Source organism: Cygnus atratus, chromosome 14 (assembly GCF_013377495.2).
Source record: "Cygnus atratus isolate AKBS03 ecotype Queensland, Australia chromosome 14, CAtr_DNAZoo_HiC_assembly, whole genome shotgun sequence".
Lineage (NCBI taxonomy): Eukaryota > Metazoa > Chordata > Aves > Anseriformes > Anatidae > Cygnus > Cygnus atratus.
The window spans coordinates 11283895-11304718 of record NC_066375.1 but is presented as its reverse complement, the minus strand read 5'-3'; the positions used below and the strand labels follow the sequence as shown (position 1 = coordinate 11304718).

The following is a 20824-nucleotide window of genomic DNA, read 5'->3' as shown; positions in this document are numbered from 1 at the left end:
CCAGGAGGGAAGCGCTGCCCCACGCGGGCGGCCCGAGGCGGCCGGCAGGCAGGGGGCAGGCGGCAGGGCTCCGCAGGGCTGCTCGTTACCTTCTTCAGCTCCAGGTCCACGGGCGCCGCCATCTTCCCCTCGCTCGGCGCCTGCGCGGGGGGAGGCGAGGAGAGGCGAGGAGAGGCGAGGAGAGGCGAGGAGAGGCGAGGAGAGGCGAGGAGAGGGGTGGAGGAGAACAGGACGGGACAGGACAGGAGAGCGGTCGGGAGCCGCGGCTGGAGCCGGCAATGGGGACAGCAAGCAGCGAGCAGCTGGGGGTAGTGCCTGGCTGCGGTGCGGCTGCCTCCGGGGCAGCGCAGGCAAGCCGTGAGGCGCTCGCCGTGCTGCAGGGCTCGTCGCTGGCAGAGGAGGGAGGGTCCCTGAGCCCAGAAACTACAGGGACAGGTCAAAAAGCTGTACCCGTAGCTAAAGCTTAGAGGCAGGCCGATGCTGGCGTGCAAAAGCAGGCTTCTTGCCCGCAGAAGCAGGGCTGCTGCTGCAGGGAGGGGACAGGATGGGTCTGGGGTGTCCTGCGCCAGAAGTGGGAGCAAGGTGCGGTAGTGGGTTTACATGGCAAGGTTTTGGTAGCAGGGGGCCATAGGGGTGGCTTCTGTGAGAAGAATCTAGAAGCTGCCCCATGTTAGATAAGGGCCCTGCTGCTGGCCAGAGCAGAGCCAATAAGCGATGTTGTTTGCGCCTCTGTGAGAGCAGATTTAAGGGGGGGGGGGGGGGGGAACCAAAAAAAAAAAACTGCTTCACAGCAGCTGGGAGAGGGAGAGGAGTGAGAAACAGTCTTGCTGGCACCAAGGTCAGTGAAGAAGGATGGGGAGAGGTGCTCCAGGCGGCCTGTGGTGAGGACCATGGTGAAGCAGGCTGTCCCCCTGCAGCCCATGGAGTACCCCGGTGGAGCAGGGTTCCACGCTGCAGCCCATGGAGGACACCATGGTGGAGCAGGTGGACCTGCACCGACAGAGACTGCGGCCTGTGGAGGGCCCCCGCTGGAACAGATTCCAGGCCGGAGCCGCAGCCTGTGGAGAGGAGCCCACGCAGGAGCCGGTGACCTGGCAGGAGCTGCTGCCTATGGGGGACCCAGGTTGGAGCAGAGTGCTCCTGATGGATGGACGCCGTGGTACGGACCCATATCTGGAGCAGTTCTTGAGGAGCTGCTGCCTGTGGGAAGCCCACACAGGATCAGTTCAGGAAGAACGGCATCCTGTGGGAGGGACCGCATGGCACAGGGGACGAGAGTGACCAAGAAGGAGCGGCAGAGACGAAGTGCCATAGACTGACCGCAGCCCCCATACCCCCATTCCCCTGCACCACTCGGGGGGAGGAGGTGGAAGAGGGCGGATGGGGGGAAAGGGGTTTTTGATTTCTTTCCTTTGTTTCTCACTTCTCTAGCTTGTTAGTAATAGGCAATAAATTTTATTATCTCCCTACTCTGAGTCTGTTTTGTCTGTCACGATAATTGTTGAGCGATCTCCCCGTCCTTATCTCAACCCTTGAGACCTTTTCATTTCTCCCCCTTCCCCTTTGAGGAGGGGGAGTGAGAGAGCGGCCGTGGTGGAACTCAGCTGCCCACCCGAGTAAAACCACCACAGGTGCATGGCTGCAGCCAGGACTGGCAATACCAGCCAGCTCAAATCCAATTGAAAACTGTGAGAGAGGCTGAGGAGTGCAGCATACTTGCTTGGCAGTTAGTGAGTTGACAGCACAGTACAAAGCCCAGGGTCTGTCTGTGGCATGCAGGGGTAGCAGTGCTGCTTCTGCAGACGTGGCTGCTCCAGCAGCCTGCTGATCCCTGCACAGCCCTGCCGGACTCAACCAAGCAAGTTCCTGCTCATGAATCACCTCCGCTGCTTCCAGTCCGAGTTTTCCTTGGAGTTTGTCCAGACAGGCTAGGACAAGGTATGAGATCATGATGAGACCATCAGATGCCTTTTGAGGGAAAGCAGCAAAAAACAAAATACCCAGCGTGGCATTCTGTAGTCAGAGGCAAGCAGGAGGGAACCTGCTGGAGCACCCTTATTTAACAGCAGAGTGCAGGACCTTCAGGGACTGTTGGTTCTTCTTGTAACCTGCTACACTTGCCCTGAAGTGAGGACAGATCCGGCCTCCCACCATTTCTCATGCTCATACACTGGACAGACACACATGCTCTGAACCAGTTAACCAAGCCTTGGATGCAGGGAAGATGTTTCCCTTTGATCCCCTGTGTAAGACCTCAGACTGTTGAGGCCCCTCCTGCTGCTCTGCACCACAGACCCCAGTGTATACAGCACACAATGATTCCTGCAGAGAAAAGGAAAACCTTGCACTGAATAGCAGGAAGAATTTCATCAGCCAGTTCTAGCATGGCCTGGTCTCCCTTGGGGAGCACGGGTGTCCCTCTGCTTGAGTCACCCACGGTTTATAGTCCACTGCACAAAAGGCTAGAGGATGCTCAGGAGTGAGGGACAGTGCCTTGGCTTGGGGAGGCCGTGGCATGGGGACTGGAGCGAGCACTTCTTTCCCATCTTGGCAGCGATGGATGCTCTGCATTGGGCTGGTGCTGGCTCCTGTAGGGGCAGGCTGCTGCCCAGCTTCATGCAATGCTGCTGGTGATCTGTGAGCCCAAGAGCAGATCTGGAGCCTCCTGGCCCTTAAGCTGCCCAGAGAGGTAGGCCATCATTTTCACTGCCTTCCTGATCTCTTCATGGCAGCTACCATCCCACCAGGCCCAAGCAGTGCTGCTCCCCAAGTGCAGAGCTGGAGCTGGGAACAGTCCATCCTCTGCCATCAGTCCATCCTCCCAGATCCTTGGCACAGAGGTGTAAACCAAGAGGGCTGACCTGCAACCACTGCCATGGAGATGCTCCAAGAGCTTCATGGGAGGGAGATCTGACCAGAAAAAAAAAAAAATCTCTGGATGGACCATGTGAAGGAGGCTGCAGCAATCTGTGCTAGCAGATGGGCTGGAACAAAGCACAGCCCTGTGCAAATCCACTGGGATAGGTAAGAACGGAAACTCTCTGGAAGGGGCAGGAACTGGCTTCCCACCTCCAGATCCAGAATAAGACAGGCCTGGGCCAGATCTGAGTATCCCTATGATCCATAGAAAGGGAGGATCTGCTGAGCAATTTTGCCCTGAAACAACGCAGTGAATCTGGATGCCAAGCTCATTTTCACTGTGAACCGGACAATGCTGCAGGTGTTGTGGCCCCCTCCATGGGTGCTTGAGGCAGGGGGGGAGTAGTTGAGTTCCCCTTTCCACAGCAACAAGAAACCCATGGGAGATGCCTCTTTGCAGTACAGTTCATTGCGTTCCTCAGCAAAGCCTGTCCTTGGCTCAGGGCTCAATGGCTGTGTAAGGAGTGGAGCAAAGCTAACATCTGTCAGGAAGAAAATCAGCTGAATGGAATTGCTTGCAGGGCTGCTGCTGTTTCTGCAGGGAGGCAGCTCAGCAACTCTGGGGTTTTCTCTTTGGCTGCCTCACTTCAGGACAGGTAGGACAGCACAAGCGGTGCTCCTGCAGCACCACAACCTCTTCTGCTCCAACCCACTCATCCTGCCATGGTCCCAGATGCTGGAGCATGGCTGCAAAGGTGAGCAAGAGCGGTTCTGGGCAGGTGGGGAAGACGGTTATTAAATTGACTACTGTAACATAGTGCATTTTTTTAAAAATTAAATCCAAAGTTAGGATTTTGTCTGTCTGTAAGCCTGACTCTGGAGAACAGTCCATCAGTAAGTCCTGCCATCCTGGCCCACAAGGGTGAACCGTGGCACGGTGAGGGCTGCTTCCTTCCCCAGTTCCCACAGGCCTCTGGCCAAGCAGCCCACTTTACCGCCACAGCGCCCAGGGACCTGGGCAGGACAGAGCTCAGCATGACCCTAATGGGCTTTGGGGTGTCACCTGCCTCAGTGCCACAAGCACAGCCAGGCTGGGGAGCTGCCCCGGGGGCCTTCATCCCTGCCTTATCTAGGAAGAGAACATCCACAGGACTCTCATCCTTTCACAGCCCAAAGGGCAGAGAGAAACAGCCAGCTTCCCCCACTCTACACCTTAAAAATACGTTCCCATCTCTTGGCCTGTCAAATTACCATCCATATGCAGCCCAGCCTTTGCCACAGCCCTGCAGAGGCGCACTGTGATCCAGAACACATCCTTGCGTGGCAGGTGTGCAGAGGGCAGCAGGGTTCTGGGCGGCATGGCAATGATGACGTGGCCCCGTGGCTCTCAGAGCTGCCACCACGGGGAGCACCTCCCCTGCTCTCGTCCCGCGGTCAGGAGGAGCAGAACTGCTGCAGTGGCCTTCAGCCTCCCCCTGTGGGGCAGGTCCAAGGTGGAGGCCTTGTCCCCAGGTGCAGGGATGGCCCATAGCTTGCTCCCCCCCAGGCAGTGGCTGCCTTGGGTCCATCACAGGCAGGACTGCAGTGGCAGCTACATGCCCGTGCTCCCTGTCTTCCTGCACAGAGCACCCCGAGCTGAGTGCCCACAGGCTGGGATCCCTGCCCATGCCAAGTCAGCAATTCCTGCTGTTAGCCCAGCTGGGGTTTGCAAAGGCTTTCACCCCCACTCCTGCACCTCCTGCTCACTCCTTCTCATCCAGAGCAAAAATCAACTATTCCAGTTGTCTGCAGAAAAAACATTCCAGCTAAGGTATTTCCAGTGCTGCCAGACCTGGGCCAGGCAGAGCTGCAGGCAGAGAGCTGCTGCTGAGGAAAGGCAGGACAGTGCTCCAGGCTGGAGCTGGGAGCAGTTCTGGGAAATGGGAACCCAGAGGTGGGGAGCCACAGCAGCACAGGGAGGTGGGGATGCAGCAAGGTGACCTGCAGCAAGGGCCTCCTGTACAGCCACTGGAGATAGTATTTGCTTAATAGACATTGAAACGGTCCAGAGTTCAGAGTCCTTGATTAAACCAGCACTCTTGCAGCATTAAGGTTCAGGTTCACACAAAGCACAATGAGTAACTTGTTTTTCCATTGCTGGGACTAGGGCTGCTGCAGCTGCTGGGGCTTTTACTCTCTGGATAATGCACAAGGGTACTCAGTGCGGAATACCTGCTTCCCATCTATCGCAGCTGTGTACTTTAACCATTCTATCTTGGGAAGCACTGGAGTTCTAAAGTATTGCTTCATTCCCCCTTCCCACCCCCCAGGTTACAGCAAAACTCACTGGCTGTGCAAGGGGCTTGAACTAATAAACTCACTTCCTAAAGCCTCCCCCAGGCAGCAGATGAGCATAGAAATTATTTCATGCTTTACCAGAGCTAAGTTGGGGCTAAGTTTGTCAAAAACAAACAACACTCTGCAAGACTATTCACTGCCCCTGCTTCAGCATAGCTTGGCATTCCCTTTTGAAAATTCAACTCTGACATTTGCAAAAGCAAAATGGACTTGAGGAAAGCAGATCTCATGCAGTGGGATAGCCATTTTTCTCTGCTTAATTCATCAGGAATGGGTCCTGAATCACAATCTGAAACCCCCAATGACCCCAACCCCCAGGAACCCGCATCCACAACCCTCAGCCAGCCCAGGAACCACTAGGAGCTCCTGCAGGGCAGGTATGAGAATCCACCTCATAATTTTCAGCCAAATGCTGGCTTAAAATCCAGGAATCAGTCCTGTTCACATTGATCTGTGATCAGAGTGGCTGAACTCAAGGAGGCTTTGCTCCATCAGCAGATACCCAAATACCACATCCATCCCTGGCTGGCCAGTATGTGAGTCTGATAAAACACACGTGGGGCCAGCCTGGCTGCAGGCTCTTGCCACTGAGAAGCCAAGGCAGCTGCCCCAAGGCAGGGTGAAGAATGGATACTGGCACCAACCCCTTACACTGCACTGTTCAGCTCCAGCAGAAGATGCTGTGCTGCACCCTACGGACAGCAGGAGCAGGTCTAGTGGCCACTGCAGCACACTCAGGACCCATGCCACTGTTTCACAGATGCACCTTGGTGTTTTGAGATACCCCACTAGCAAGGGCTTGCTGTTACATACACCCTACAGAGGTCTGACTCCCTTCCACCCCCATCATTAAATTAACAAGCCAAGTGTTTGTAACAAAGTTATTTATTAGAATATTACATTGCACTTAAAAAATAAGGGAGGTCTGACCCTGTCATCTTGACCTACAAAAGGACACAGTGGCAGACCTCCAATAAATATAAATACTATGTACAATTTATCTAAAATAAATATATAATTTAAAAGAAAAAATATCGTGTTAAATAGCTGTTACCCTCCCACCCCTCCTGTGCCTAAGAAAGCCCCGAGCCAAGTTTCTCCACCTTTCACAGTTTGTTCCTCCGTGTGCACCACAGCGGGCATCCCCCAAGCTCTGGACAGCCCCTCTGCTGATTGCTGGCCAGTCCCTCCTGCCCTTCTGCGTGGCCAGCTCTGCAGCATGGCAAGGGATCTTGCCTTGTGGAGAGTCTCTCTCTCTCTCCAGTCTTCACCATCCCAGAGACTGCTGAAGCTCCCTGCAGCAGCACTGCTGCCCAACAGAAACCAAAGCGAGCACTGTCATGCTGCTCCAGCAAGCTCCTGAAGCACTGCAGGGTCCCAGGGACAGCACTGGCTCCGTGGCTCACATCCTCCAGGAGGTAGAACTGCGTTAGTGCCGACCCCTGGAACACAGCATCACAGGATCAGTCGCTGGCTGCGCACCAGTATCCAAAGACACTACTAACATGCTGCCCACAGCCACTCTCACCCACGGAGTTGAGCCCTGTATACACCAGGGCCAAGGTGCTCATGCCATCCAGCTGGTGAGAAAGCTCTTGTGGCCACTGAAGCGTGGCCACGTTGCAGGACTGGACCCAGGAGAATTGAGGCCAGGATGCCAGGGGAAAGCTGTGGCAAAGTACAGGTAACATCCCATGTCTGTCATGGCATTTTTCCCCTGCACATGGCTTCCCCAGTCCCCAGGGCAGAGGACAGCAACGATACATCTTGCTCTGATTCTCCTTCCCTAACCTCCAACTCCTATCAAAAATTAGAAATCCCACCCCCAACACTACCTAAAAACTAACAACATTTCAGAAACCCTTTGAAGGCATTACTCGATACACCACCACCCCCAAAGAACAAAGTATTTTCTTTATTAGAAGGAGAAGTAGCTGTAATATATATGGGAACACCTAACATCAGGGTTTGGACCAGGGCAGAGGAAGTCTGCAGGCTTTCCAGCACCCAGCTACCACTGACATGTGGCCACCTCCGGGCCAGAGCACACCCAGGGTAACATCATGGGGCACTCCCATGCCCAGCTGCAAAGCATTACATTGGTGCAAGTAATAAGCAGAGGACAAGTGGGAGTGAAAAGGAAGGTCATTTTTTTAAGATGTGTATATAAATAGAGGCAATATCTAAGGAGGGGAAATGACTCAGTGGGTCAGACAGAGGGAGCAGAACAAGTTACAGAGCGGGGGAAGAAGAGGGAAAGCAGCTTCCCTGCTGCCAAATATCCCCAAACCCTGCAGCAACAGGCCAAAGGAGAGACATAAGGTTATAAAGGAGGAGGTAGTAGTCGGATGTCAGAGAACAGGGATTTGAACAGAAAGGGAAGGAAAGATAGCTGGGGCCACATGGGGCGGCCCATGCTCTTGGGCCAAATCCAGCAAGCTGCTTCTCCAGGCTCAAAGCAAATTCAGCTCATGCCTGGCTCTGACACAGGATCAGCACAGTGGTCCCAGCCAGCACAAACAAGCACAGCCCCAAGCCCCCACCAATTCCCCAGCAAGGGCTCACCTTGCCAGCACTCGGCATCCTCAGTGATTCACAGTGATGCCCAGCTTTATTTTCTCTTCATTTTCTACATCGTAGACACCCCTCTTGTGACACCTGTGAGGCCAAGCAAAGAGACGCTCAGAGCACGGAGCAAGCGGCCCCTGCCACCATTCCCCACAAACAGCCTTCCCAGGGACATGGCTCCAGTAACACAGCCCCCACCTGCTCACCTGAGCATCAGTAGGGCTGCAATGATGACAAGACACAGCGAAGACAGGACCACTGCAACAACAGCCAGTGCTGTGGTGTGGTCATACGTGCTAGGGGGGTGCTCCACAGGCAGCGAAAGGCCATGGCATCTCTCTCCATGATATCCTGGCTGGCATCTGGGCGAGAAGGAAAGTTTTTAAGGATGGTAGTGGCCAAGCAGTGGCGCTCTTGGGTCCCTCAATCCCCAGTGCAAAGGAACTGCCTCTACTTAGCTTTGGCCAGAATCCGACAACGTTCTCCTGATCCCTACCCTGAGTCAGGAGGCCTGGTGGCACCATCGCCTCCCTAATACTGGTAAGTTACGTTTCTCCTGCATCCCTGCCCCAAGCATCACATTAAGACTCCTTGGAAGACCGGGTCCTTCCCCACAGTAGAAGGCACTGGGGTCTGTCCACTTCTCAGTCATTCCCAGACTGAGCTAGGCTGTTTGAGCCACCTCTGAGTCATGACAGACCCCACCACTCATGGGGCTGAAAGAGGGCTGGCCCCTGAGATCCCAGCAGGCTCACATGGGCTGGTTCCCAGGGGCATGCAGAAGCTGGATATGCCAGGCAGGCTGCCTACTTCGGGGAAGGGAAGCCTCAGGCAAGGAACAGGAAACCAGCTGGGGCCGTGGCCTCAGTGCTTCCCTTGGAGCAGGATTTCCCTGTGCTCTTAGCCAGCCCAAGAAGCGCAAACTCCCTGCAGATCTGTGAAGTTGTTCACATATCAGAAAACGTTCCCCATCAGAGCTGTGAGGCAGCCAACCCAAGCCTTCCCTGTGAGGGAATGCACACTGATGTGACCAGCTGAATGCATCCAGTGCCACCAACCCTCCGCAGAGCTGGGCAGCAACAAATGTGTTCATTCCCAGCACACAGACTCCATCCAGCCCTTCCGCCTGGCTCACGATGCTGGGGTAAGTTCCAAGACAGCCACACACTTGTATCCACTCTCCATCCACGCAGCAGGGCTGGGTGCTGCACTCTGGCACCATCCACCCTCACGCCCAGCCCCCACCAGAAGAAACAGAGGTCAAGAAGACCCCGCAACATCGCTGGCACAGCTGGAGCCAGCAGCAGCCAGGCGAGCAACCGCAATCAAGTGACACCCGTCAACATGAAGCCTTGGGGCAGTTTGTCCTCAGAACAGCAACAGCTCAGGGAAGACAACCCAGAGACAGGCCACCAGAACGGGGAGCCCCACCTCACCCCCAGCACCAAGGCTGGAGCGCCCTGCCTGCATCCCCAGTCCTCCTGCAGCCCCCTGGGGGCAGCCAGTCAGGAAGGGGGCGTGTGGCTGGGGTGGTGTCACACCCTGCTTCAGGCTGGGACCCCAGCCCGAACTGATCCTGAGCAGCCCCAAGACACCTGGCTGTAGGGCCCAGCAACATTTTCATGTCAGGCTCCAAGCAGAGGAAACTAAGCAGTTCAAGGAACTGTGCCGACACTGATCTCTGTGGACTGCAGGGTGCGAGAGCTTCTGGGCACTGTAAGCCAGGGAGCTATTATCTGCTCCGGGCACAGGGCTGAGTAGCTCAGGGGATTGATTGCAAAGAACAAAGCCTCTTATATCCACCAGCTCAACCCCTGTCCACGTCAGCAGAGATCAAGTGTGTACCCACGGATATTTCCTGAGGTGGCAGAGCCAGATCCAGGTGCCCAGGCAGCAAGCAAATTATTTCTCCTCTGCTTGCCTCATCTGATCCCTGCTCGCTGCCTGGACCCAGCGGAGTCCGTCACACACAGACCTTTGTGATGACACAGCCCTGGCCTCAGGGCCAGAGAACCACAGGGACGTGGCTTTAGCATACTGTCCCCCAAGGAACTGCCTCTAATCCCACCTGCCTCACAGGTGCCACGGTAGATGCTCTCCCTGTCCCATCTGGGGAAATGGCAGGGTGAAGGAGGGAGCCCATTCTCTTCCCCAGCTCCTGCACTTTGATGGCACAGAGCCACGTACCCCACACTGAACAAGGGATCACTCATACCATACCCTCATGCTGGAGCCTGGCATCTCCATACCTTGCAACACCCCTGGCACCCATGCTGGGGACGCAGCCATGGGAGCTCCTTAGCTCTTGGACAGGGCTTGCAACAAATGAGATGGGTCCAGGAACATAGTTACTGAGACGGGATAGAGTCTCTCACACCAGACCTACAGAACACTTTGGATGTAGGACCCAGCCCACCTCAGAGGCCCAGGTGCTCAATTACTTCTCTGGGCCCAACCAAAGCTCGAGGAAAGTCAACCTCTGGACAACTGCCAGGCATCTCAGCCCTGCATTGAGTTGGCCTCCTCCAAACTCCACCGCTGCAGGCCTCTGTGCCAGCCTCAGCCAGAGCTCAGAGCCATGCCAGTGCCCCCCAGGCAGGGGTGCTGCGGAGCCGCCTGGGTCTAAGGCTGAAGTAGATTTTGGCAAAAGACAAATTTGTTTAAAATCCAGGCCAGAATGGTGGCCAAAGTTTCCCACTGCTCTTCAAGTGATACACTGCACAGAGAAGATGCAAAGTCAGAGCCACCCCCCCATGGACAGGGAACGTGCACTAAAAATATCTCCTACGCTCTTCCTCTGCACTGCCTAGAGAATTCAAGGAACAATGACTAAGGTTTTCCCCATTGAGGCACACACCAGTAACTCACATGCAGGATGGAGCACCCAGCTCTCTGATGTATTTGCATTCACCATGAATGCAGAAATCCTTGTACTTTCGCAGACATGGGTCTCTCTTCTTCCCCAGGCCTTTTCCTTTTCTTCTTTTATTCCCATTCCCCTTTTTCTTGGGAGTAACCAGGCCTTGAGGCTTTGACAAGAAGGCAACTGGAAAACAATTTCAAAAGGAGAAAAAGTTTATCACCTCAATTTGTCATTTGAAGACAAGACAGAGCAGCAAACCCTCTGTTACTGTAGCCAACTCAGCCCTGGCATTTGTGCAGCCTTTTGTTCAATCTGCCCCCAGGCAAAGGTTTTTCCATTTTTTCAGATTTTCACAAATATCATGGCCTTTCCAATTCATATGAACAATTCTAAAGGAAATAAAGGAACAATTAAACAAGAAACCAGGGGAAAAACAGAGCTTTATGCATCTCAAATGTTGCTATTATATGCACCAGTTTCCACTGAACACAGAAGACTGCTAATTGCGCTGCTATCTGGCTTTTATTTCCTTGATGAGTGCGGTCTTTTGTAAAGAGTCCATTCATGGCCCCGAGGGACTCGCCTTCCTGTGGTTACAACGATGCTTGCATACAGGACAAGAGCAGGATTAGAAGAGCAAACCCAGGTCAATTTTTGGTTTTGCAAAACCAAGTTGATGGCTACAGAAGCATTCCCATGAATTACAAAGGTATTTTTTAATTGCAGTGCAAAAATTGGCGGGTTTTGGTGCGAGGCCAGCTCCCTGCCAGGCTGGTGGGAACCGGAGCAAGAAGTTCCATGCGTGCTCCCCACAGACACGGGGTGAAACCATCAACATTATTGGAATAGTTTGAGATGGGCAGATGTCAAAAATAAGCCCCCACCCCACCCCCACCCCGATCGATCTGGCAAGGTGCCAGGACGTTAGAGAACACTCCCTGCTTGGAGGGAGACTGGGCAGCTCTGCCTGGCCACGGCAGGCTCCCTGAGACTGGGGAAATATGAACTGAATCATGTTTAAACCGGGGAGGGTAAGGGGAAAAAGGGCAGCCACATCTAACCTGGCAAGTTTCAGCCTGCCCCATTCCTCCTCAGCAGCTTCCTTACATAACTGAGTCCTCAGCAATCTCTTCCTCCCCGTGCAAGAGCCTCACATGCTGTGGAACACCATTGGCCTGTCTAGGAAGCTATTTCAAAATTTCAACGTCCTTCAAGGTAGGACTGGAGAAAACTGATCCAGCAGAAAACTCTGCGACTTGGTACAGCCGGGCGAGACACAGAGCTCCATGCAAGCTGCCTCAGGCTGGGAACAGGGGCTGCCCCCTCCCCAGTGGGCTACCACTGGGGGTGCCCCACAGACCGGCGCTGCCACAGGGCTGGCACAGCGCTGCTGACTCCCCCCATGCTATTTCACGGGTGGCCTCCACTGTTACCACCCCCTTGGGGCTCTGCCCCTTGTCCTCCAAACAGCACAGCTCCGGAGACTTCAGATGATCTTGTATGTCGGAAAACAGGTCCAGCCCAGGTGGGCAGGGGGATGCCAACAACACCCTTGGTACTCAGATACCTTGTGCCATGGGCCCTCATGGGCTGCACCACCAAGGGGAAGGTGCCTTCAACACACAAAGCGTATTTTTCTGATTATAGCTCAGCTCAAGGCATTGAGAAAGCGCTCCAAGAGGCCACAGGCTATTGACTGTGCAATGCTGCCTCAACAGCTGCTATTTCCCATCCCATCAACCTGTCCTCCCCTCAGACCAGGCACAGCCCAAGCCTACCAGATCACTTGCACCTCAGAGGGATGCACAGAGGAGCAGAGGGCAGACAGGAGCATCTCCCTTCCGTACTTCCCATCAGGAGGGGGAGCAGTGTTTCCCAGGGGCTGAGTCCCCTTTGTTTAGGGCTTAACCCAGTTTTGCAAGCCGGGGTTTGAGTCACAGTTGGATGGACACAGACAGCTAAAAAGCAAAGAAAGGAAGGCTAGAGAGCCAGGGGGGAATCTACATGGAGCTGAGCACGTTCATCCTGGTGCCAGGTTACCAGTCTGAGCATACCACATGCCCGAGGCTGGGCAGGTATGGGCCGCTCTTCTCAGCGTGCAGTGGGTCCCCCATCCCAGCCTGCCCTCACAAACCCTGGAGAGCCCTCCAGACGCTCTCTGGTCCTGACCCAGGGGAGAGGAGCCAAGCATGAATGCACAGAGAGCCTAACAGAGAGACAGTGTCCCCAACGCCCCCGTAGCAGGGACTGCCGGGTGACTAACCCTGCCTAGGTATGAGGAGCAGCCATGTGTGGGCGGCGGGTGACTCACAGCGATCCCCTCGCTGCCATCCACCAGTGCCGCGCTCGGGAGAGCAGCTCGGGCCCACGAGGTGACCGCAGGGCCGGGCTCCTGCCCGCCTCACCCAGGGCCACCGGGGACCTCCGTGCCCTACGCCAGCACCCAGGCACGGAACAAGGAGGTGCCGGCACCCGAAGCAGGCACGACCCGCTCTGCCGGGACCCCCGCCCGGGGCTCCTATGGCTTCGAGACTTCGGGGCAGCCACGGTGGCCACGGCTCCTGCCGGAGCACGCCCGGCTCCCGGGGCCACCCCGAGCCTGCCCGTCCGCACGTTCCCAGCTCCGGCCGCGCCGAACCCCCCCGGCACCTCCTCCGGCTCCGGCTCCGCACCGCGAGCTCCCCTTGCTTTTCGGTCCGGACCGACCACGGCCCACGTCCCAACCCCTCCACCCTGCCCCGGGGCCGCTCCACGATCCCGGTGCTGCCCCGAGCGCCCCGGGGGCGGCTCGCCCCCGCTGCCCGCACGTACCTCTCGGCGCCTCGCTGAGCTCGTCCCCCGAGGCCGCTCCGCCGCCCTCCTTCTCCGCGCTGCCGCCCAGCAGCGGGGCCGGGGCCGGGGCCAGCGCCCCGCCGCCGCCGCCCTTGTGCAGCACCTCGTTGTGCAGCTCCTCACGGCCGAGCCCCCCCGCCGCCGCGGAACACACTGCGGGGAGCGGGACACGGTCAGACCGGGACGGGAACGGGACGCGTTACCCCCGGCCCGAGACCCCCCGCCTGGGGACCCCCCGCCCCTTCCAGCCCCGTACCTGCTGCCAGCAGCGCGTGGATCAGCACCGCCCGCCCGTCCATGACCCGCGGGGCAGCGTCCAGGCAGCCGCCCAAGTCCCGTTCCCGGCTCCGCTCCGCCGGCAGCACTCGGCCCGCCCGGCCCCGCCGCCGGTAGAAAGCAGCGGGCGGCGGGGCGGGGCGGGGCGGGGCCGGGCGGGCCGCCCCTTCCCCGGGAAGGGCTTCCCCGGAGCCCCGCGGGGCCGCCTCTGTCGGGCCCAAGACGGGCGGGGGCGCCCCCGGGCCTCCAGCCAGCCCCGGCCCCCCGCAGCAGAGGCTTTGGGGCCGGGGGGCTGCCCTCCGGGGTTGCCCTTAGCGTGGGGTGCCCGGTGCTGTGCGTGCTGTCGGCTCAGCGGTGGGACTGGGCTGCGTTGCAGAGATGTCAAGGAAGTTCTGTGGTCAGTTGATTCTCATAGGATCATAGAATAGAATCGTAGAATCACTGAGGTTGGAAGAGACCTCCAAGATCGTCTGGTCCAACCATCCCCCTACCACCAATGTCACCCACTAAGCCATGTCCCTAAGCACCACGTCCAACCTTTCCTTAAACACCCCCAGAGACAGCGATTCCACCACCTCCCTGGGCAACTTGTTCCAATGACTAACCACTCCTTCTGAGATTAAATTTCTCCTAATTTCCAACCTAAACCTCCCCTGGCGCAACTTGAGGCCATTCCCTTTAGTCCTATCACTGGTTATCTGTGAGAAGAGGCTGACCCCAGCCCCCCACACCTTCCTTTCAGGTGGTTATAGAGAGCAACAAGGTCTCCCCTGAGCCTCCTCTTCTCCAGACTAAATAACCCCAGTGCCCTCAGCTGCTCCCCACAAGACTTGTGTTCCAGACCCCTCACCAGCTTCGTAGCCCTTCTCTGGACACGCTCCAGGGCCTCGATGTCCTTCTTGTAGTGAAGGGCCCAAAACTGAACACAGTACTCGAGGTGCGGCCTCACCAGAGCAGAATACAGGGGGGGACGATCACCTCCCTGGTCCTGCTGGCCACACTACTCCTGACACAAGCCAGGATGCCGTTGGCCTTCTTGGCCACCTGGGCACACTGCTGGCTCATGTTCAGGTGAGCATCGACCAGCACCCCCAGATCCTTTTCCTCTGCACAGCTTTCAAGCTACTCTGCCCCAAGCCTGTAGCGCTGCATGGGGTTGTTTTGGCCAAAGTGCAGGACCTGGCACTTAACCATGCTGAACCTCATCCCGTTGGCCTCTGCCCATCGACCCAACCTGTCCAGGTCCTTCTGCAGGGCCTTCCTACCCTCCAGCAGATTGACATTTCCCCCAGCTTGGTGTCGTCTGCAAACTTACTGAGGGTGCACTCAATTATTCCTTTACAACCATCCTAAAACTGTAGAAGGGAAGGAACAGATTAGAAAAACCAGATTGGAAACTTTCTGTTCACTTGTCTTGCACAGATGAAGAAGAAAGGGGATCACTGAGGATCCAGCATACACCATGGCATGTGGAACTTGCTGCTGCAGAATGTTCTCTGGATCATAATATTAGTGTCAAAAGTGGCCAGGTTTCAGGAGGAGCCAGGCTCTCTATTAAATACAGCCTGCAAGAAGAGTGTCAGACAGGAAGCAGAACTTCACAGTTTGGAGGTAAAACCTTCTCTGGCATTAGCAATGGGGATGGCACTCTGTTAAGGAACAAACTTCAAGCCATGTGAACCTTGCCCTGTTGCCAGCAAGTATTGGAAATGGGAGACAGGTCCATATGACAGCCTGAGAAAGTAGTGGAAATCCTTTTTTTCAGAGGACTTCCAGCAAAGGGCTACCAAGATGATGAAGGGACTGGGGCACCTCTCCTATGAGGAGAGGCTTGAGAGAGTTGCGACTATTTAGCCTGGAGAAGAGGAGGATTGGGGATCTCATCAATGCCTGAAAATACCTGAAGGGAGGATGCAGAGAGGACGGAGCCAGCATCACATTGCAAGGGTACCCAGTGCCAGGAGAAGAGGCAACAGGCACAAACTGGAACACAGGAGGTTCCCCTGGACCATCAGGAAGCACTTCTGTACTGTGTGGGTGACCAAGCACTGGCACAGGTTGCCCAAAGAGGTTGTGGCATCTCCCTCCTTGGAGATCTTCAAACGCCATATGGAAGTGGTCCTGGGCACCCTGCTCAGGGTGTCCCTGCTTGAGCAGGGGGTTGGACCAGAGGTCTTTGCCAGCCTCAACCAGTCTGTGATTCTGTGATGAGCCCTGGAGCCACCTTTGTGCCTGGATGAAGAGTTCATTAACTAGGTTGATTCATGGCTTCCTCTCACAATCTGGTGTGAAAACATCGAAGTCAGCTGATCGCCCTGGCTCCCCCCCACGGTTCCAGGCCATGGTGCTTGTGTGTGGGGGCTGGCTGTGTTTCAGTCTGTCTCCTGTGTCATGCTGAGAAACACTTTGTGTTGAGTTTGGCCTTGTTTTCATGCCAGGTGACAGGCTAGAAAACACTGATGACGCCAAACATTGGGCAAGTGCAGTGGCTTTGCATTGTTTCAAGTCACATTTGAGATGGACACATCCCCTTGATTGTTCCTGGTTGTAGCTCGAATTCCCAAGCCAAGAACTCTGGTGCCAGTTTCAGTTCAGCAAGGCATAGTCGCGGCATGATTAAATATTCCTGTGATTGTTGTTGTTGTCTCCAAGGAATACTGCCGGATTTGGCAACCCCCCCACTCACGCCCTCCTTCTTGCTCAGACTTGACTTTTGCAATTGTTTGCTGGATGTTGTTCCTTCCGGCTCCTCCAGGCATCATCAGCCTTTAAGAATTTGGCAACAGAAGCAGCACAGGTGAGGTGAGTTCATTGTGGCAGACTGGTTCTTGCTACTCTGAGCAGCAGAGGTGCTGGCACCTCCAGGACTCCTACACATTCATTCCCCGGTATGCCCCTGTGTCAGGAAGGGATTTTCTGCCCATCCAGTTCCCAGCCACATTCCACCAAAACCCTTGAGGATGGTCTTGCACGGCTGGCATGCATGGGAGGTGCTTTTCCTGACTTACCTGGAGCAGCACAAAGCAAGGGAGCACGTAAGGAGAGAAAGGCACCAGCTCACGTCATCTGTGAAGGAGGTTTTGCTTCCTGCATTCTTCATCCCATACAAAATGTTTGACTCTGGGTGAGCAGCAGTAAAGGTTTGTGTTTTCAAGCTGTGGCTCATGCATAGGACCCTGGAAAAGCCCCGATACTGGCAGCGCAGCCTGCTGGTGTTACCAATGGCAGGACTGGGCAGTTGTGAGTTGTGTCAGGTCCTGGGTGGCTGAGATCAGCAGTTCTCCCAGAGACCCAGGGCTGGGTTTGAGTCCACAGACCTCCTGACTAAGCTGTGTCTCAGCTCAGAGGCAGCCTCGCTGGCCAGGCCTGCCCAGGAGCAAAGCAGCTGGAGATGTTTAATTCTGTTTTCCTGCTCAAGAAGATCCTGGCATCCTCCACCTGTGCCCCTGGGTCTGTGTTTGTTGGCTTCCTTCTCTCAGGCCATGCACCTCCGCAGCTGCCGTGCCCGTCAGCCTCCCCCTGCCTGCAGCAACCAGCAGCCCCTGTGGCACGAATATATTCTGCTGGCTGTTGTTCACGTGGACGTTGTGTTCTCCTGCTCTAAAGCTCAGGAAGCCTTTCTGCCCAAATGTCTGCCTTGTGCTGCTGGTGTGCTGGCTGCCTCCCAGTCCCGAGGCCCCACATCTCTAGGGCTGTCAGAGCTCTGTCTGCTCCTGTGCAGCACCATCCCCGGAGCAGCAGCTGTGTAGGAGCAGCACCCTCATGAGGGATGCAGAAACATGGATGCCCCAATAATCTTGAAGCACATAAGGAATCACTTTTCAAGCCTTCAGGTCTACTAATGGGGCCTCAGGAATACCTGAGACAAGGTTGCGTGCCCTGAAGCCTCCCCCACCTTTCTCGTCTCTTAAGTCCTGTAAGTCCTCACCTGTAAGATCCTGCTGCTTCTGCATGTCCAGCCTTACATTCATTCACGGGTTGCTGAGGCACAGACCCAGGCATGTATGGCAGTGCTGAGGTCAATAAAGCTGTTGCTGTGCCCTGGAAGCAGCTTTGTGACTCTTGCTCAAGACAGATCAGGCCATGCTACTGGCTGAATCGGGCAAATGCTTCCAGCCTGTTACAGCAGGGTCAGAGTGGTTTCAGGTGCTTTTCCTGGGCCTGGGCCTGGGCCAGTTCCAGTGGCTTTGCAAACACTTTTTTTTTTTTCCAACTGTTCTTTTCTCTAGCCACTGTGCGAAAAGACCTTTTGCAAACAGAGGAAGAAAACGGCCAAAAAAGCTGGCTATTCCAGAAGAACCAAGGTGGAGGTCAAGCTCAAAGACCCATCAAATACCCCAGGAAAGATGTGTACAGATCCCTTTCTACTCCTCTCCTTGCAGGTCTGTGTTGAACACCAGAGAGAAAGCAAATCCAAGGGCGAGCACACTTTTCTTTCCCTATTACCATACTTTTCTTGCCTGTGGCAGCACAGCAGCCAGTGGCTGGGGAGGGGCAGGCACTGCAGGCTGGGATCTGCTCCGCAGTCCCTGCCTGCACACATGCCCTGTCTTCACCTCTGCTCTGGAAGCAAACCACAGGTCAGCTTTTCCACACTGCACACCTAGGTGGCTCTCCACAGGCCATATGAAAGCTGCTGCATAGCTGGTAACCTGCAAACCATCCGTGTGCGCTGGCACACTCCTTAGGAAAACACTGCTATCGCAGGGCAAACAACCCAGCAGGTACACGGAGCACAGCTGGCGTGCTGAAGGCCTCTGGAGGACGTGGGTGCCAGGGTCCAGCCCTGAGGGCAGTGTTTGGATCCCTGGGGATGTGGCAGGCAGAGATGTGGCTGAGAAGTGAGCAGAGAAGTGAGAGAAAAGGATCAGCATTAAACTGAAAGGGAGAAGTGAGAATCTGGTACGTAATGGGAGAAGCAGGTAGAAGCGACAAGGACAGGGAACACAGCAGAGCAGAGAGGACATCTAGTGTCTCCTGAGCCAGGTGGGCAATGACTGCCCCTAGAACAGGACAGCCTGGGGGTGTGGGGTGGGCTGCTGAAGCTGTAGTGCAGTCCCCAGTCATGACCTCCCACTTCGCCCAAGGAGCACTGGGGAAGCGTGGCAGCCCCAGAAGGGGCTGGGGATGGGCCTGGTAGGTGGGAAGCCCCAGTCAGTAGCTGCTGGTGCCAGAGCAAACCTGGTTTGTAAAACCTGGAGGTCTGTAATGACCAGTGGGATGCAGGTACAGGGCAGTGAATGGGCACGAGGCAGATGTGGTTGTAGCTTTGGGATAATGAGGTTGGCTGGGAGGTGTGCAGGGAATGGGGGGATGAGGAGTAGGAAAAAGACATTTGACCAAAACAAGATGAGAGCCCTTCTTGGGGTGGGACTGGGTGCCACACGGGAAATGGGGACCAGTGCTGTCACAGCTACCTGGGGAAGGCACAGGAGAGGCTGAGCAGCACAAGCAAAAAGAGTTCCTGTCCCTGCTCAGCACAGAGGGTCTCACACATCTCAGTGCCTCACTGTGGACCAGAGCTACCACCATGGCCTTAGCCTCAGCTCCTGGCCCATTGAGCCCAAGCTACAGCTGCTGCGGAGCAGATAGCAGCGCACCACAGGCCATCGTGTGCCCCTTTGGCACTAGGGCCTGAGTTTATGACCACCCGTGCTCCCCTGAAACGTGACTTCGGCAATGGTGGTGCCTGGCCCTGCTCCAGGCTGCTCCCAGCACCAACTCCTGCACAGACCGACTGGTTCCAGTACAAACAGCCAGTGTTTGCTGGGCTGTTTGTGTTGCATGTTGTGGTATTTGCACTGTATACAACGGGACTGTTTGTTTGGAAGGAATGAAGGTAGCAAAACCCCACGGCAGTGCAGGCAGGGCTGCATGTTGTGGCAACACAGCAGGCTTGTCTCCATCCTGCCCTGGCCCAGTGGCACAGGGCACAGCTCCCTGCCATCAGCTTTTCTCCAGGCGTGGCCAGCTCAAGGCACAGGCTGGGGTGTCCAGCTGTCCTCACAGAGGAGGGTGGGCTGCTAACAGTTGCTTGGGGATGGTGAGAGTGGGTCGAAGACGGTCCGAGTAGGCTGACTAGCCCCTTGCTGCTAGGACAAGTGAGGGCTGGTCCCTTCATCCTGCACTGGTGGAGCAGTGATGGGAAGGGGAAGCACTGAGCTCTGTGGTGGCCCTGCACTGCAGGGCACAGGCTCTGTCTCCACTGGCTGTGGCTTCACTGTGCCAGCTCCCTCTGCCCAGGAGGGCTGTACAGATGTCCCCACATCCTTCCTCCTTGCACACACTGCAACATCCGCTTGCCTGCCTCATCCCATGGTGGCATCCTCTGCATGCCGTGATGGCCCTTGTCGCCACTCATGACGCACTGTTCACCTTTTGCCGTGAGCCCGCCAGCAGCTCCTCATCTCCCAAAGGCTCTCGCTTGCCCCACTCTGGATTTCCTCAGCGGTGACACATCCTTCCCTGTCGCACATCCCCGTTGCCCCACTGCAGCAAGGGAAGAGCATGGTGCTACAGCCCCCTCCCTGGCAAACACTGCCATGGGGCTGTGTGCTCCCTCCTCCCACACGCTGTGGGGAGAGTGGGCAAGGGCTGCCTGGCACATGCACCCATACTGCCATTGGCTTCACGGGGTTGGCCTTTCTGTGTGCACTCCAGATTCCACTGGGGTTTGGGAGGGGGCAGGAGTGCTTGTAGACAAGCTGCTTCCTCCAACAACACATGTACAGGTTTGTGGTTGGTCTAGGAGGCAGGTGTGGGTGGTGGGTTCTGACTTTTAACCAAGAAAGCCCAATCTCATCCTCACTGCAGCAATCACAGAGCCATCACGATGGTTATCTGGCTTATGTCATTGTCCCCAGCAGCAAGCGAGGTGGGTAAGGATGGGCCGTGTCACCCACAAGCCCAGGTTTAAAGCAGCTGGTGGCACACCTGGGGTCCCCAGGTCTCTTGCCCAGGTTGGTGACTCAGAGCAGTGGGAGCAAGAGACACCAAGGTTTTCAGGGCTGGCCACTGTATTTTGATAATGCTGTTTGGGGTTTGGCTCCTGGCTGTTAGTCTGTGGCCAGTTTGAACCGGCTCACAGCT

The 20824-nt window shown here is 56.0% G+C and overlaps 2 protein-coding genes across 2 annotated transcripts in view; both read right to left on the bottom strand.

Annotated features, from left to right (window-relative positions):
- Positions 1-377, bottom strand: part of PFDN1 (prefoldin subunit 1) — a 31953-nt gene extending 31576 nt beyond the window's left edge. Inside the window, exon 1 of the mRNA XM_035559698.2 lies at positions 90-377. Coding sequence (XP_035415591.1) covers positions 90-122 — 33 coding nt within the window. The 5' untranslated portion in view covers positions 123-377. The remainder of the gene's footprint in view (positions 1-89) is intronic.
- A 5688-nt stretch (positions 378-6065) lies between these two features.
- Positions 6066-13863, bottom strand: HBEGF (heparin binding EGF like growth factor). Its single transcript, XM_035559697.2, has 6 exons — positions 13716-13863; positions 13439-13612; positions 10633-10810; positions 7971-8126; positions 7762-7854; positions 6066-6638 (listed from the first exon to the last, which is right to left on the bottom strand). Exons 1-5 carry the CDS (start codon positions 13756-13758, stop codon positions 7782-7784), a joined length of 624 nt encoding a protein of 207 aa, XP_035415590.1. The 5' UTR covers positions 13759-13863; the 3' UTR covers positions 6066-6638; positions 7762-7781.
- Positions 13864-20824: the final 6961 nt, after the last annotated feature.

What these genes read in the sequence shown, in the direction of transcription:
- HBEGF (XM_035559697.2), bottom strand. Translation starts at nt 13,758, where the DNA reads ATGGACGGGCGGGCGGTGCTGATCCACGCGCTGCTGGCAGCAG. An exon ending in GCTCAGCGAGGCGCCGAGAG is followed by an intron (nt 10,811 to 13,438) that starts GTACGTGCGGGC and finishes ATTGTTTTCCAG; the next exon opens with TTGCCTTCTTGTCAAAGCCT. An exon ending in CTGGGTGCTCCATCCTGCAT is followed by an intron (nt 8,127 to 10,632) that starts GTGAGTTACTGG and finishes CTTCTCGCCCAG; the next exon opens with ATGCCAGCCAGGATATCATG.